At 28.6% G+C, this 15,746-nt stretch overlaps 2 protein-coding genes across 11 annotated transcripts in view; both read left to right on the top strand.

Annotated features, from left to right (window-relative positions):
* The window catches only part of Scalloped (TEA domain transcription factor 1 homolog scalloped), a 359,209-nt gene extending 346,904 nt beyond the window's left edge, over positions 1-12,305 (top strand). For 7 of the 9 annotated variants that reach the window (XM_072008389.1, XM_072008394.1, XM_072008395.1 and 4 more), the window contains 4 exons: positions 3,030-3,260; positions 5,281-5,510; positions 6,778-7,012; positions 8,080-12,305. In XM_072008389.1, coding sequence (XP_071864490.1) covers positions 3,030-3,260; positions 5,281-5,510; positions 6,778-7,012; positions 8,080-8,193 — 810 coding nt within the window. In that variant the 3' untranslated portion in view covers positions 8,194-12,305. The remainder of the gene's footprint in view (positions 1-3,029; positions 3,261-5,280; positions 5,511-6,777; positions 7,013-8,079) is intronic. The other 2 variants (XM_072008396.1, XM_072008398.1) reach the window with 1 other exon arrangement.
* A 391-nt stretch (positions 12,306-12,696) lies between these two features.
* Argrs (arginine--tRNA ligase-like protein) lies at positions 12,697-15,694 on the top strand. Of its 2 annotated transcripts, XM_072008229.1 has the most exons (9): positions 12,697-12,758; positions 12,935-13,009; positions 13,132-13,287; positions 13,378-13,603; positions 13,700-14,124; positions 14,216-14,357; positions 14,435-14,694; positions 14,776-14,968; positions 15,060-15,694. In XM_072008229.1, exons 2-9 carry the CDS (start codon positions 12,962-12,964, stop codon positions 15,632-15,634), a joined length of 2,025 nt encoding a protein of 674 aa, XP_071864330.1. In that variant the 5' UTR covers positions 12,697-12,758; positions 12,935-12,961; the 3' UTR covers positions 15,635-15,694. The 2 variants fall into 2 exon arrangements, with proteins under 2 accessions (XP_071864330.1, XP_071864329.1); XM_072008228.1 differs by lacking the exon at positions 12,697-12,758 and having other exon boundaries at positions 12,781-13,009.
* Positions 15,695-15,746: the final 52 nt, after the last annotated feature.

Below are 15,746 nucleotides of genomic sequence, written 5' to 3'. Positions count from 1 at the left end.
TCTCTCTCTCTCTCTCTCTCTCTTAATCATGGAAGCTTATGCGAAAAAAACTAACCACCCTCATATAAATGGAACCCCCTTGCTCTCTGCTGCTACGCCCCTGGGGGCCCTTGTTGTGTATTGTTCAATTTGTCCGTCACTCTATCTTTTTTACGTATGTATATCACCTGGGCATATATACACATACATATACGAGTGTGCATATTGTATATGAAATTTTTTGACATTAATTATATGTTGTGAGGCGTCGTTGTGTCTTACCAAAGTCTTTCTCTCTTCACGTAATACAGCTACTATATATATATATATATATATATATATATATATATATAATTAATATTTAATTTTTCGTACATTTAGTATTATGTTCATTTTTTTTACTAAATTTTTCTGTGCCCTGTTGCAAAGGGTCACAATGACTGCTCACCCAAGGGCTCGATGGCTTACAAAGAAAAATGAAATCTCTTCCTGCTATTACATTTCGGAACCTACCAACTGCATTGTTTGATATGTTCAATTGATATTTCTAATTAGTGGATCATAAGTTACGATAGCGAGCATGTAAATAGAGAAAGCTATGCCAAATTTAAGACTGACTAATCAATAAGATTTATACTAAAAGAATTGTGAAGTACATGAAAAGATATATACTTAATGCAAGGAAGAAAAGTTCATTTAAACTCCCAAAACTGTACAGTTGTAAACCTACCAATTAGGATTGATTATTTCGATTACTGTGGTAGTTCCAATGTTGATTTAGTTTGTAGCTATTATTCAGAATAGGAATTTAAAAATATTTCCATATACGTGTATAGTACTTTAAAAACTACGAGAAATATATTTAAAAATTCTATATTATTAGAAAAACAGAAAAATCTCATCATAATATTTATAATTAGTAAGCACTTATTTACAATCAATAAGTTTCTTATTTACACGCTCGTCACTGTATGTTTCCAATAAACAGTATGCATTATTGGTTGACAACAATTGTTCAGAAATTTTTTTATATATACATAAATGTATTTGCACATCAGTGTTCATTTTATTTTAATATTTGTATATCAAAGATTTATATGTATGAATTAATATTAAATTTATTGCGGTGAGACTGTAAAATACAAAAAGTAATCAAAAATCCAAAATATTTAGACAGAAATACTTTATATATATATAAGGCTTGAGTTATGATCCACGGATCGAAAATACTTTTCTAGAAAGTTGAACGTGTTGAACATGTTAAATACGTATAGTAAAATTTATCTTGCAAAAGCCAGTATCACAGTACTGCATGAGAAACTGGAAGATACATCATTTTTTCTTTCAAGATCAACAACTAACATGTTCGAAGCTATTTTAGTTTCGTGAAATTAAGAAGTTGTGGAATATATAGCATATATACAATTGGTACGGAAAGTATTTGTCATATTTAGACTACGGATTTTAATACAGTTATGAGAAATACGTAGAATGCAAATAATTTATAAAAATGCATAAAATATTCAGAATATAGTAATTTCTATAATATTCAGTAAATAAGACAATTTTCTATCTAAATTCTATTTTCTTAATTATATTCATAAACATGTGAATAGGCAGAAAAATCTGCAGTCTAGTCATATATAGAGGCACCTAGAACTAAAGGGATGCAAGTGACATTTCCTTGTATATCGAAAAAATTGAGTTTGAAATTCAAAACTGTTAAAAAAGTTCCACGTAAAGTCATGAAAATGAAGTTATATTTAATGCTTGACATATAGTATACACAAATTTCTAACGAATTGCATCTTTTAGTTTATGCGTAATATAAATTACTTACATCCCTTTGATATGAACTTATTTCGATATTATTTAACAGATAATTTTTCTAGTCGGATTACTTAAATTATTTACGATATTATATTTAACGATTTAACTAACTATTTCTGTTCTTAATTCAAAAATGTCAAAAGTAGCACTTGCATCCCTTTGGTTCTAGTGCTTCATATTTTAATCGAGGTATTTTCAATAACCTATTCTTTTCTTGAGGAATGTTCCTTAATATTATTTCAAATATACAAGAATTGAAAAGTTTAGGGTGGTTTTATAGTTATGGAAGACAATGCAGTAAAAATTATAAAATCCAGTGCAGACGAGCAGTTTGCGTCAACGCGTCACGCATCACAGCACAATTTGCCACAACGTTTACGCGTCCAATTTTTCTTTTAATTTATAAGAGCGTTTTGCGTTGATTTGCCACAGCATGTTGCGTTTGCTTTCATATTGTATATTTGTTTAGTTAGAATTTATCCATGGATACGGTAATTCATTACCAACATTATTAGAAACTGCGTTTTCTTTATATGTGTTGTTTAAGGCTATATCCAATCTATGACAAGGAGAAAATATTGAATACATTCCTTTATTACTGACATGAGGAAAACCAAGAGAAAAGTTTGTAATTATTTTCATATTACCCCAAAATCTTTTTATGAATTAAGTGCAGAAAGTAATATAATAGCCACAAACCGCTCGTGTAAAAAGATTGGGTTATATAAATTAATATAAAGTAATATACTGTCGAGTGTCAGCATTTCGTTCATGGTCAAGCAGTCCAAACGTCTGTTTCGATGGACGCAAACTCACTGCCTATAGTTGCCATTCAAAGTTGCATCCCGTGTAAACTGCTTCATACAAATATATGCTGTTCCAAAAAGCAGCAGCAAATTGCAGCGACACGGCGCAGCGCGACGCAGCGGTAATGCTGACGCAAATCGCTCATCTGCATCAAGCGTATAAGTGTATTCACCTTATATTTTACAAATTACTAATGTTTCACTAAAATATGAGAAAGGCAAATAAAATCATATCGTGAAGACGTATTCAACATTTTTTATTTAATAAAGAAAAATAATCGTAAAAATAAAAGTGAATATCTATGTGATTAAAAAAACATAAATATATGCAAATACTAACCGTAACCATTGTAGTGCTTGAATGGCGAGAGACGCTTAGTAAATTTGTTCAGCGTTACAAAGGGAAAAAAGCAGATGTCCTGTTTTCAGCAATTCTGGCAACCGGGTCTACAGCCAGGAACGTCACAAGATGTCAAACCGTTTTCGCAGCCGGCGTATACCGGAAAACCAGCGACAGCGGTTTCAAGCGGTGATATGGTCCAGGCTCAACCACCCCCGCCCTGGGAAGGACGTGCCATCGCAACCCATAAACTTAGGCTTGTAGAGTTCTCGGCCTACATGGAGCAACAGAGAGACCAGGATATTGTAAGTACTCCTGCACAAAATAAAATGGCCACAAATATTCAGCTTGACTGTCAAATGAATGGTCATTTGCTTCGTACAGAAAGTGGAAAAAAGTACGGATGGTAAAAATGAAAACGAATTAAAAATCATTAAAAAATGATTAATTGATTAGAATTTTGTATTCATGTAAGATTATAATGCAATATACATGTTGTATGCATAAATAATGTAGATATAAAGATGGATTTTCTAAAAAACGAAAGTTTGTTTAAATAAATTTTATTCTTTATTTTTGGTGTATGTTTATATAAAGAATAATATCCTGTTCGATAGCGCTATATTTTGCACGATATCCTTATGTTATCATTTTTGTATAAAAAACGTATATAAATATATGTATATATTCGTTGAATAAACAATTTTTCTTGAATTGATATTATTCGTTAGATTTTGTTGAACTCATGTTGAACAACAATTACGTTCTTTTGAAGTGATATATAAAATGATCTATAGAAACAAAAATATTTGTTGAGGGAAAGAGAAGTTTGGGAAGTTCGTATGATAAAGTTGAATATTTTCGTTGATGTTACAACCTAATAATGCAAATACCAAGAAAATGGAAACAATAATCCAGAGAGATAGAGAGAATGATAGTATTATACATATGTAGTATTAAATGTATAAATTCCTTACAATTCAGAATTTCAAACGAAATAATAATTTTCGAATGTTTCTAATAAATTCTCAGATTTACCATATTTTCTACCTATTATTATAAATTTTTTTTCCACTGTATTATAAAATAGATAAAATATGGTGCTTGTAGGTGCCAATGGGAATTGAAAAATTAAATCCTGTTAAGATCATTGAATTATTTTGGATTCAATCTTTTTCTTCTTTTGTTTTTGAATTTTCTAATTTTAGGGCAATTAAAATCGGAGATTTTAGAAAAAGTTGTTAATTCTCTCATGGATTACTGTTATACACACTATATCATGAATATTGTTTTTTTAAATTCCTTAGATATTTTTACATATTACATTACTTTCGTCTATCCTATATATTTTATCCTACATATCTTAGATATTTTTACATATTATACAATTACAGAAGAAATAATTAGATAGAAAAAATCTTAAAGACCATAAAAAGCTTACTAGAATAACGTATATTACGATAACGTATAATGAACAAAACTTCTTATTTTTATAATATTAATCCTTATTTCATTCGATGTTTATAAATGGTCGAGGGAAAAATTTGTAATAGTACTACTTACATACATTGTATTATACTTGTAATCTCTATTTTTCTTTATAGAAAATATATTGTATATTTGAATAAACGTGGCAAAAGTGGTTTTATTTATGATGAATGCTTTCTAAACATCACATTTAACGATTTTTATATTGATGTATATATGAAATTAAATAGCAAAACTATTAATTAAATAATATACAAGGTGACTCGATGTACTTGTTCCGCAAAATGATACTGGTATATCTACAACTAAAAATAAGAAAGAAATGTTATATAAATATAAACTTATTATCATATTGAAACATATTGACGGTATTTCAATTAACTGTCTTTCATAAAATTAGAATATAGGTGTACGTATATCTATGTACAATATGATACATGTACAAGTACTATGTACAAAATTGAATTTACACCATTCCTACTTCAACTTTTTTTAATCTTTTTACAACATCTCGGTTGAAACTTTCTGCCGTTATAAAAGAAAACTATGAAAACGGTTATACCACTTAACAAATCGTATATTCAACGTTATATCCAGATTAACGGGAGCTTTTTTCCATCTGTACGAAGTAGTCGCAATAAAATCGAATAGTTATTCGCTCGAGTTATTTCGAGTTCTCAAAGTGTCGGCTGATATTTAAAACGAGACGAAGACTAAATTACCCCCATTAAATTAATGCTTGGAGTAATCAGGGATAGGTGTTGTTGACCGAAAGTCGCAATTTCATCCCGACAAACAATTCGAATTGTTTTTTTTTTTCGTCTTTTTCCTTTACAGTACCACAAGCACCTGTTCGTCCACATAGGAGGATCCGCGACTTACGCGGATCCATTGCTAGAGGCTGTTGATGTCAGGCAAATATATGACAAATTCCCAGAGAAAAAGGGCGGCTTGAAGGAACTTTACGACAAAGGACCACAGGCGGCCTTCTTCCTGGTTAAATTCTGGGCTGATCTCAATACGAACATTCAGGACGAGGCTGGAGCTTTCTACGGCGTAACAAGCCAGTAAGTAATGAAATGCTTAATTAACAAAGATTTAAAACAAACCAGGGTCGTTTCCCACAGTAATTTACTAATTGAAGTTCATAAAAACATGATAAGTTGGTACATTTATCTCATTTTTTGATTTTAATGTCACTTTATGGTTATATAGGAGAATTTTAAGGACTCATGGACTTTATGGCTCATGAAATTATTTGAATTTTTTCGAAAATTGAGATACCTTGAACAAAAATTTAAGATAAATTAAAATAGTCTTTTGTTTCCGTTAAAAGAAAACAAACATAGACGAATGTAATTTTTATTACGAGTCTTTAATTGTCCCATTTGTCATTTAATGGAACTTTTAATTTTTCTTGCAGCACGCATTAAATGAAATAAGCAATTTCTTTTGTAAAACAGAAAGTAGTATTTTTCCATGATTAGATTTGAGGTATACATGATAAAAGAAATACAATGAGAACATAGATTAGGGCATTAATAAATGAAATAATTTATTAATATCACAGTTACACGCATTCTACAGAAACAGCTTAAATCTTAGACGGCAATGACATTTATGAACTGATATATAAGATTTTTTTATACACCTTTTATAGTTCTTTTTACATAATTTAGAAAGAACATTCAGTTCTCTTTTTACGTAATTTAATTTGATCAAATACGATTCAAATGACACTTTTCGATAAATTTCAATTTGAATTTAACCATTAGTATTCGAAGCTTTATTTGATATATTTTTCTTGGATTTGTACTGTGATTTTGGTTTATGTTTTTTTCTGGAATTTAATTACCGACCATCGGCTGTTGCTTTTATTTTATTCTCTATTTCATGGAAAAATTGCACAAAATCTGCTCCATTCAGAATAAATCGGTAACATTAATTCCGGGAATTCCCTTCAATACGCTGAATTACGGAATTACGGATACATTGGATTCTATTCAATTTTACATTCAATCGTTACGTTAGTAGTATTAGTCTCTCATTTCGTGTTTGAAGTTGTTTGACCGAGCAGAAGTAAAGTCTCTAATGCGTATGTATATGTGTAATTATCTTTATAAATTTCTAAGATAAAAAAATGTATTCGAGCGAATAAACATCGAATAAAGATTTTATCAAAGATTTTAATACAATTTGTTTGAAAATAACTTATTATTTGTACTAGAATTTTACGATTGGAACCAATTTTCCATTTTTTCCAAAATAATTTCTAATTAATTATCAAAAATTACCAAAGGAATCTTCCACACTGGTTAAACTTGTTTTTTATAGGTACGAGAGTAACGAGAACATGACGATAACGTGTTCGACCAAAGTCTGCTCTTTCGGAAAACAGGTGGTGGAAAAAGTGGAAACAGAATATGCTAGGTTCGAGAATGGCAGGTTCGTCTATCGTATTAGCCGTTCACCTATGTGCGAGTATATGATCAACTTTATACATAAATTGAAGCACCTGCCGGAAAAGTACATGATGAATAGCGTTCTCGAGAATTTTACCATTCTCCAGGTATGATATACAATTTCTTACCAGAATATTTTTCTCTTTTCCCAACATATACAATTTCAAAAATTGATAGTTTCGATAATTAGCTATTTAAGCACGTATAGTAATTATAAAAAGTATTTGTGCAGCACTGCAATTATTAATGCATTTATATACCTATTAATTAAGTCAGACTATAATAAATTTCGTATCACTTATTGTTAATAGTAACTTCATATGATTACAAAAATTTCGTACTTAAGAACCTAATAAAAAACGCTTTATTGAAAAATAAAGGTATGTACAAATATGTATGTACTATTTACATTTTGTAGCTACTGTACATAATCACTTAATCGACTACGAGAGTGAAGTAATTTAAAATATTATCTGTTATTAAAATATACTTTAAATAAATAAATCATTTTCAAGTACAAATACATAATAATTTTAATTAACTCCTTTAAATAAAATAACGAATAATTTTGATTTTAATATTAATTAAAACTTTTCATATTTTTTGCATATATTTGAATTATAGACAATATAGGTAAATTTTTTTACAGCTTGATGGAATTGACAGTTTTGTCATACTAAAATCAGAAATTATTTCAAATAATATTTCAGAAAACATTTCTTCAAATACAAAATATTAAATAAAATAAGGAATTATTATATTTCACAGCTGAGTAATAAAATATAACTCGAAGAAAAATCAATTGCTTATTCAAATAAAGTAATACATAATTATTTATTTTTTTAAATGTTGTTTATAAAATTTTATGCTATACAGAATTTACGTAAATAATTTACGTAAAAATATGGAATATATTTAATTTTTAAATTACGTACTCTTTCTGCTGTTTCTAGAAATTAAATATACTACAGTAAAAAAATACGCAATTTAAGAATTAGATACATCTAATATATATTTTAAATTAAACATACTAAGACAGAAAGAAACAATTCTGAGTTCACACCGTATGTCCCAAATTGTTGTTTAAGCTTTCGGCAGCGATGTGCAGAATCGATCTACTACCCTCTTTTTTTATAAATATCAAAATGTTTTGATTTCTTATTTTAAATTGCAGGTTGTAACGAACAGGGATACGCAGGAAACTTTATTGTGCACAGCATACGTGTTTGAGGTATCGACGTCTGAGCACGGTGCACAGCATCACATATACAGATTGATCAAGGATTAGCCTGCTTGAACCTGCTCGCCATGCAGCCATCCACCCCCATCAGTGCCTACCATCACATAAAAAAATTCATCCATACGCGCATACACACGATTATACATAAAAATGTTAACCCTTTAAAGCGTCATGGTTATTTCATACAACCACCAATATTAAGTTTTTTTTATTTCATTTCATATTCGTCTTTTCATCCTTCACCAGGGATATAAATATGATATTCATATCATGCATTGTGTGAATACTAAAATTTGATTTTAATTCATTTACATATGAAATATGTAAATATTTCTAAGATTTTATTTTCTCATTTTTTCTAAATTGTATATTTTTGTAAAGGTCATTAAAATATACGCTTCAAGGGGTTAAGTGTGAATACATGATTGTAAACACGCTCTTACTATACACGAGTACATACATTTCGCGTCTATGTATAACAGAGTTTCTATCGAAAATGTTCTGTTATTAAATGAAGGAAAAATATATATATAAAACATATAGAATCATGTGTTTATTCAATGTTTATTTTTACAAACAGAAAGTAGATTGGGCGATTGTTGTATAAATGTACTTTTTTTGCATGATTTTTAATCTTATCATGTAATTTTTTATTCTAATTAGGTGTTGTTTTGTTCAGTATTTCCGAACATTTTCTATAAAACTCCTTAAAGAGAACTTGAAATACACGATACATAAATATATTACACATACATACAGGGATACATGTACACCTTCACATGTTCGAAGTACTGGCCAGCCCGAGCTTGAGTTTGATTCAAAAAGCTGAAAGAAATTGTACTAAAAGCAAAAAGAATTGGTACGCGTGTTTTAACGTATCGTGGAAAGGATTTCCTGCTTGTGGTTCGCAGGAAGCGCGTTCCAGATGACGAAATTGTAAATTTTATATTAAAACAGATATAATCATATATATATATAATATATATATTTTATGAATATTCCGTCATTCGCTTGCAAACGATCGAATTTGTCGCGATTTTAATAAAAGAGATATAATAAAAGTTAAGTTGAAATTAACGACAATAAATTTGGTATGGAAAAAAAATGCGTGTCGGGGATATATAGTGTATGTATACCAAAATGAAGAAGAGAAACAAATAGGAAAAATACATAAAAAATAAGAATAATATGAGAAACAGACTCTGATCTCGGAAAGGCGTGGTACCAACATAATTTAGTATTATAGTTTTATTATTAAACTAGGAAATAGATCAGACAAGACATCCACACACAGATATACATATATTACATATAAGAATATATATGTTAAATATTAATGCAATGATTACGATTTACATTGTTATAAATGATCGTGTATAAAGTTATCTAAGTGATTTCTAAGTTTTAAACGAAATGGAAGTTGAATAGAGAGATAATGCCATTATGATTTCTTAAGTTTCCTTGCTTACAATTATCATTATAGTTCTCTTTTTCTCTTTTTTTAATTATCCAACCAAGTAAGGTTGAGGAGTAATCATTACAACAGATCTTTTCTTAAGCTTTTTGTTGGTAGAACTGTTTTTTCTTTTTTTTTTTTTTCTTAGCTGTATTACGACTAACGGTAAGAATTTTTTGCTGCAAAGCTTTTTAATCCTCAATGATCAGATGAAAGAAAATAATGATTTTTACTTTTTGAAAGAGTCTTTTAATAAACGCACTTACAGTTGCAAACCCACCCACTCTTAGGCAACGACACTTAGATTAGAGGGATGTGTTTGTATTTCCTGTAATCATTTTATTTCTTACTCTAAAATCTTTCTTCCTTATTCTCCTTTTTTTGTTCTTTTCCTCTTTCTATAGTTCTTACACGAATGACTTTTCTTACTTAGCGTACTTCGTTTGTTTTTATCTTTCTACTACACATTTACTGAAGCGAGTACATCAGATTCTATCGATTGCGCGCACTAGATACGGACGACGTCCATTGAACAGAGATATTCTTCTCTCTAACTTGGTGATACAATCATCTTAATGCTTTTTAACCGGAGAACATTGAAATTAGTTCAAGAGCATAAAAATAAAATCCGTTCCTTGAGCGTAATTCTCCAGTTTGTTTATGAAGAAGTACTGCGTAATAACGTGACTTCATCGCAGCTCTCTAAATTTGAGCGCACTTTTAACAGAGTTCATCCAAAACCTTGTTTGTGTTTCGTACTTAATATCATTTCGATGTATGGACCAGAAATGTTTGACATTCAGATTCTGTTTTTTAGTAACGATCACATAAAAAAGTAGAGGACCATATATTAAAAATCCCACAGTTAATTTTATTTAATCACATCTCTCACAGAGACTACACATATTGTGAATGCACAGGAATCTTTTTCTCGTATTCTTTAATCTGATCAATTCCTTGTTCTGAAACAGGACTTGCCTATGGAGCAGTGAATATTAAGATAATACAGAAACAAATTATGTATACTTTTAAGAAAATAATTAATACTTACTGTATTCTTTACTTTAATTAATTTTTACGCAACAAGTGGCAATGTATTTTGATCTCTCTTTTAGTCAGAAATATGTCGCTTTTTATTCGGGGTGAGAATTAAATTCGCTAAGTGATTGACTGAATAACGAAGGAACTTACATATTTAAATAATAATATATGTGGCTTTCGTTCAATAACTGGCAGCTTTCACAATTTTCGCAGTTTTTACTTATTGTTACCTTTTTTTTTTTTTTTTTGTAATAATTCATTGTAAGATTCATTTTTACGTATTATATCTATAAATTGTAATTTTGCGCTAAATTGTGTCTATATTAAGACGGAGTTGGAACCATTAATATAATTTCGAAAATAGTGACTGATTTCAAATTTGATTATTAGTTTTTGTTACTAATAATTATTAATATTTGAAGAGTATTTATATGGAAGAACATAAAATGGAAGAATATAAAACGAAAATAATAATACATTGCGATGAGAATGAATTTGTTGATATTAATTAAATAAAGAAACATTTGATGGTTCTAACTCGACCCGGAATAAATTGTTATTATTAAAAAAGCAAGGAATTATGCAATATATTTAGAAGATACTCAAATATCGTTTTGGTTATGCGAATTTTTATTTTAACAAAAAAGAAAATTACGAGGAAAAACGGGAGGAGTTTGAAATCGCAAAAAAGAAGCACCGACACTAATATTATTAACATTAACGAATAATGATTTTAAAATAAGCGAATTACATTTATAAGGAAAGATTATGAAAATATATATTTATCTATGTCTTCTGTGAAGATAGAAAATAGCACTCTCTCACTCTATATTGATGATATCAAATAAAAAAGAAAAAATTTGAAATCCATAAAGATAAAAAACGCAGAAGTAGATTAGGGAGGAAATGAAAGGATTTGCACTGTACACAATATATGATACGATCGATGACAAACCGACGAAATTTGTTAAATATCTTTGTACATATTTACATAAAAAAGAAATCATCAAAAGAAAAAGTTCCAGTGACTACGTTTTGTGTACTGCATAAAATACTCTGGCGAGAACAAAAAATTCATTTATTGTAAATCGTAAAATCTTTTGGAATTAAAAAAAGGTGTAGTAGTTTTTCATCAGTATTTTCATAGAGACTCGTGTGTAAAAATTACTTGTTTATAGTAATTTGTTTAGTAATTAAAAATTACAGTAATAAAATAGTTGAAATATTAATGTTTTTTAAATAAATAATTATTGATTTGAAAATAATTCAATTTTTAAATTTTAACTTTATGAAATTACTATCTCTATGAAAACATCGACTATGATTCTTATAATAGCTAAATTATTTACGAAAATATGAAACTCACTGATCTATTTGCAATTTATATTTCTTCATATCCTGGAACTGCCATATCAAAGAATTGAGCTTGATTATAAAAATGATTAAATGAAATAATGATCAGAAAGAATGGGATCTACCTGTATATTATCATAAATAAAACGAAACGAGGATCAAAGTAGTTGATTTAACAAGTAAATAAAGAACGAAATGATATATCATTAAATTAGAGGTTTAAAAATACAATAGAATTCAGTATATGTACAGTATTTGAAAAACATGTTTATAATTTGTATGGAAAATAAATAATTGATATAAAAAGAAATTCTACTTCTTTAACTACCCTTTTAAGTAATTTAGTCAACAAAATCTATTTTGTTTTTACATCCCATAATATTTCACAATTTACAATTATATCTTTTTAGTAATTCCATTCATTTTATTTTAATTCACGTTCCATTACGTGTATAATCTTGAATAAAAATTAATATATTTTTTGTTATTTAAATTAATTTCAAATTTTTTACTTAAAAATTATACAGACATTGCATAAGTGATAATGAAAAATTCCTACTCTTTAGCAGGTAAATTACATTTATCTATCGATTAAATGTATTTTTCCGGAAAAAATTAATATATATGTTGTCAATTAAACGACTTTTTAGTTTTTTATTGAATACATTTGTATTTTTGTACAATAAAATTATGCAAATATTTACTGTAAAAAGACCCGTTAATTTATATGAGCTATAATTTAAATAAGTACATATGTACACAGGTATCTATATATACATAGAATTATGAAAATCTTTTAAATCTTTTTCGTACATTTGATTTCATATTATATATTATTTACATTTGTAATTTACTATTAATATGATCTGATTCCAAATTTTGGATTAAGTAACGGAGAAATCAGATTTTTTGGAACATCCACGTGCATTATTTTTGTAGAATCTCCGAAAGTAAACTTTAAATAGAATGACCAGCATAAATTTGGAAAATTTCCACAAAAGAGCAACCGAGGCGGTAAAGTACATTATTGATTTGTATTTGCTGTTTAAGAATTTAACAAAATCTGCGAAATGTAATCTTTAAAGTTGTCATTTAACTCCTATATAGGTTATAAAGTTTGCATATGTATATTGCAGGAAATAGAAATAGCTCTTTTAAGGAAAGAAATTGAATTCTTACAACAAAATGTCACAACTAATAATTTTATGATAAATTTTGTACCTATAGATGAATATCTAAAATTAGAACAAGAAAATATTAAATTAAAATACAGAGTGGCTATCCTAAAGAGGGTCTGTTTTATCTAAAATACTTCTAATAATTTTATGACTTTCACTTTATTGTGAATAAAATAATGATACATTCTTGTTTGATCTTAACAGACTGTTAAAGCTGAAAGAGCAAAGTTAGGAAACAAATTGAAAATGACAGAGAATAATGTAATCAGTATATATGATACGCTGTCTAATTTATTTAAGGAAGCAATCTCAGTTGCATATCCTGATGTTTGTGATCCTCCAGTAATTATAACATCTAGTAATAATCCAAAATTTGGAGATTACCAATGTAACAGTGCCATGCCACTTTCTAAACAACTCAATAACAATGGTAAGAGATATCGTATGAATATTGATATATAATAATATCAATATTAAATTTTAATATATTGGATATATTGATATACGTATTTTTATATTTATACAGAAATTCGAACAAAGCCGCAAGATGTTGCAAAGAACATTATGTCAAAAGTGGAAGAATCAAGCTTAATCTCCAAGTTGGAAGTCACTGGTGCAGGTTTTATAAATATATATTTAAAAAGGGAATTTGCACAATCAACCTTAAACACATTAGTGAAAAATGGGGAAGCATTTCCACCATATACAAAAAGACAAAAAGTAATTGTAGATTTCTCTAGTCCCAATATCGCTAAAGAAATGCATGTTGGACATTTAAGGTCCACCATAATTGGAGATAGCATCGCAAGATTGTTAGAATTTTTAGGACACGATGTGTTGAGAATAAATCATATCGGTGACTGGGGTACTCAATTTGGAATGTTGATAGCTCATCTTCAAGATAAGTTCCCTGATTGTTTATCTATCTCTCCACCTATTACGGATCTTCAAGTAATTCTAAATACGTTTTTATTTTACGATTAGCTCTATGTATATTATAATTGTAAAGAACTATTTTAATAAATTATTATAAAATTTGTAGAGTTTTTATAAGGAATCAAAGACGAGATTCGATGAAGATGAAGAATTTAAAAAGCGCGCCTACAACTGTGTTGTTAAGTTACAAGCATCTGATCCTGATATGATAAAAGCATGGCAACTAATTTGTGATGTTTCCAGAAAAGGTAAAACAATCGATTCGAAAATTAAAAAACTGGAATATTTATAAGTGTAATGTAAAATACCTATGTTTTAAATATAGAATTCGAGAAGATATACACTCGTCTAGATATCAAGTTGATAGAAAGAGGGGAATCTTTTTATCAAAAGCATATGGAAGCTATAGTAAAAGATTTAGAAGCGAAAGGGCTATTAGAAGAAGATGAAGGACGAAAAGTAATGTGGAGCAAACAGAATAATGAAATTCCTCTGACCATTGTAAAATCTGATGGTGGTTTTACTTATGATACGTCAGACATGGCAGCTATGAAGCAGCGTATAGAAGAAGAAAAAGCAGATTGGGTATATTTTGCATATATTTCAATATTATATTTTAATAAAATGTATTATTTTTATATCTGTGTGTATTCCATTTATATATAGGTAATATATGTAACAGATGCTGGTCAATCTATGCATTTTCAAGTATTAAAGAACTGTGCTAAGCGAGCAAGTATTATAGAAAGTCGTCATAGAATAGACCACGTTGGATTTGGTGTAGTTCTTGGCAATGATAAAAAGAAATTTAAAACTAGATCTGGAGATACAGTAAAATTAAGTGATTTACTTGATGAAGGTAATTTACCTTCTAAAGTTATGAAACCTTATAAAACATTCATCATGTTATAATTAGAACAATTTTTTCACATCCCTATTTATTATTTAAGGTTTGAAGAGAGCACTAGAGAAACTGATAGAAAAGGAACGTGACAAAGTACTCACGGAGGAAGAATTAAAAATTGCTCAAGAATCTATTGCTTATGGGTGCATAAAATATGCAGACTTATCGCACAACAGAAATCACGAATACGTATTTTCTTTTGATAAAATGTTGGAAGATAAAGGCAATACTGCAGTGTACTTGCTATATGCTTTAACAAGAATACGTTCTATTGCAAGGGCCGCTAATATTTCGCAGGAAAAATTACGTGAAATAGCAGAGGATACTCCAATTTCACTGGAACACGAGAAGGAGTGGAAGTTAGCCAAAGTATTAATTAAATTTCCTGATGTACTAATAAAAATTACAAACAATTTATACTTGCATCAGCTCTGCGAGTATTGTTACGAGATTTCATGCGCTTTTTCGGAATTTTATGATAACTGTTATTGCGTTGAAAAAAACGAACTTGGGGAGATAGTGAACGTGAATATCGGCCGTATTTTATTAACAGAAGCTACCGCAATTATAATGGAAAAATGTTTTTCAATACTAGGATTAAAATCAGTTACACGTATGTAAGCATATTTATATAAACGTATAATGTGAAATAACAATAAAATCCGTATTGTTTATAAAGAACTGTGAAGTAAAATTAATACAATTTATGCTTCTTAAAATATGTTTTATAAAT

This window comes from Bombus fervidus, chromosome 8 (genome assembly GCF_041682495.2).
Source record: "Bombus fervidus isolate BK054 chromosome 8, iyBomFerv1, whole genome shotgun sequence".
Taxonomy (NCBI): domain Eukaryota; kingdom Metazoa; phylum Arthropoda; class Insecta; order Hymenoptera; family Apidae; genus Bombus; species Bombus fervidus.
This window is presented reverse-complemented; position numbering and strand designations above follow the sequence as displayed.

What these genes read in the sequence shown, in the direction of transcription:
- Argrs (XM_072008229.1), top strand. Translation starts at nt 12,962, where the DNA reads ATGACCAGCATAAATTTGGAAAATTTCCACAAAAGAGCAACCGAGGCG. An exon ending in CACCTATTACGGATCTTCAA is followed by an intron (nt 14,125 to 14,215) that starts GTAATTCTAAAT and finishes TAAAATTTGTAG; the next exon opens with AGTTTTTATAAGGAATCAAA. An exon ending in AAGTGATTTACTTGATGAAG is followed by an intron (nt 14,969 to 15,059) that starts GTAATTTACCTT and finishes TTATTATTTAAG; the next exon opens with GTTTGAAGAGAGCACTAGAG.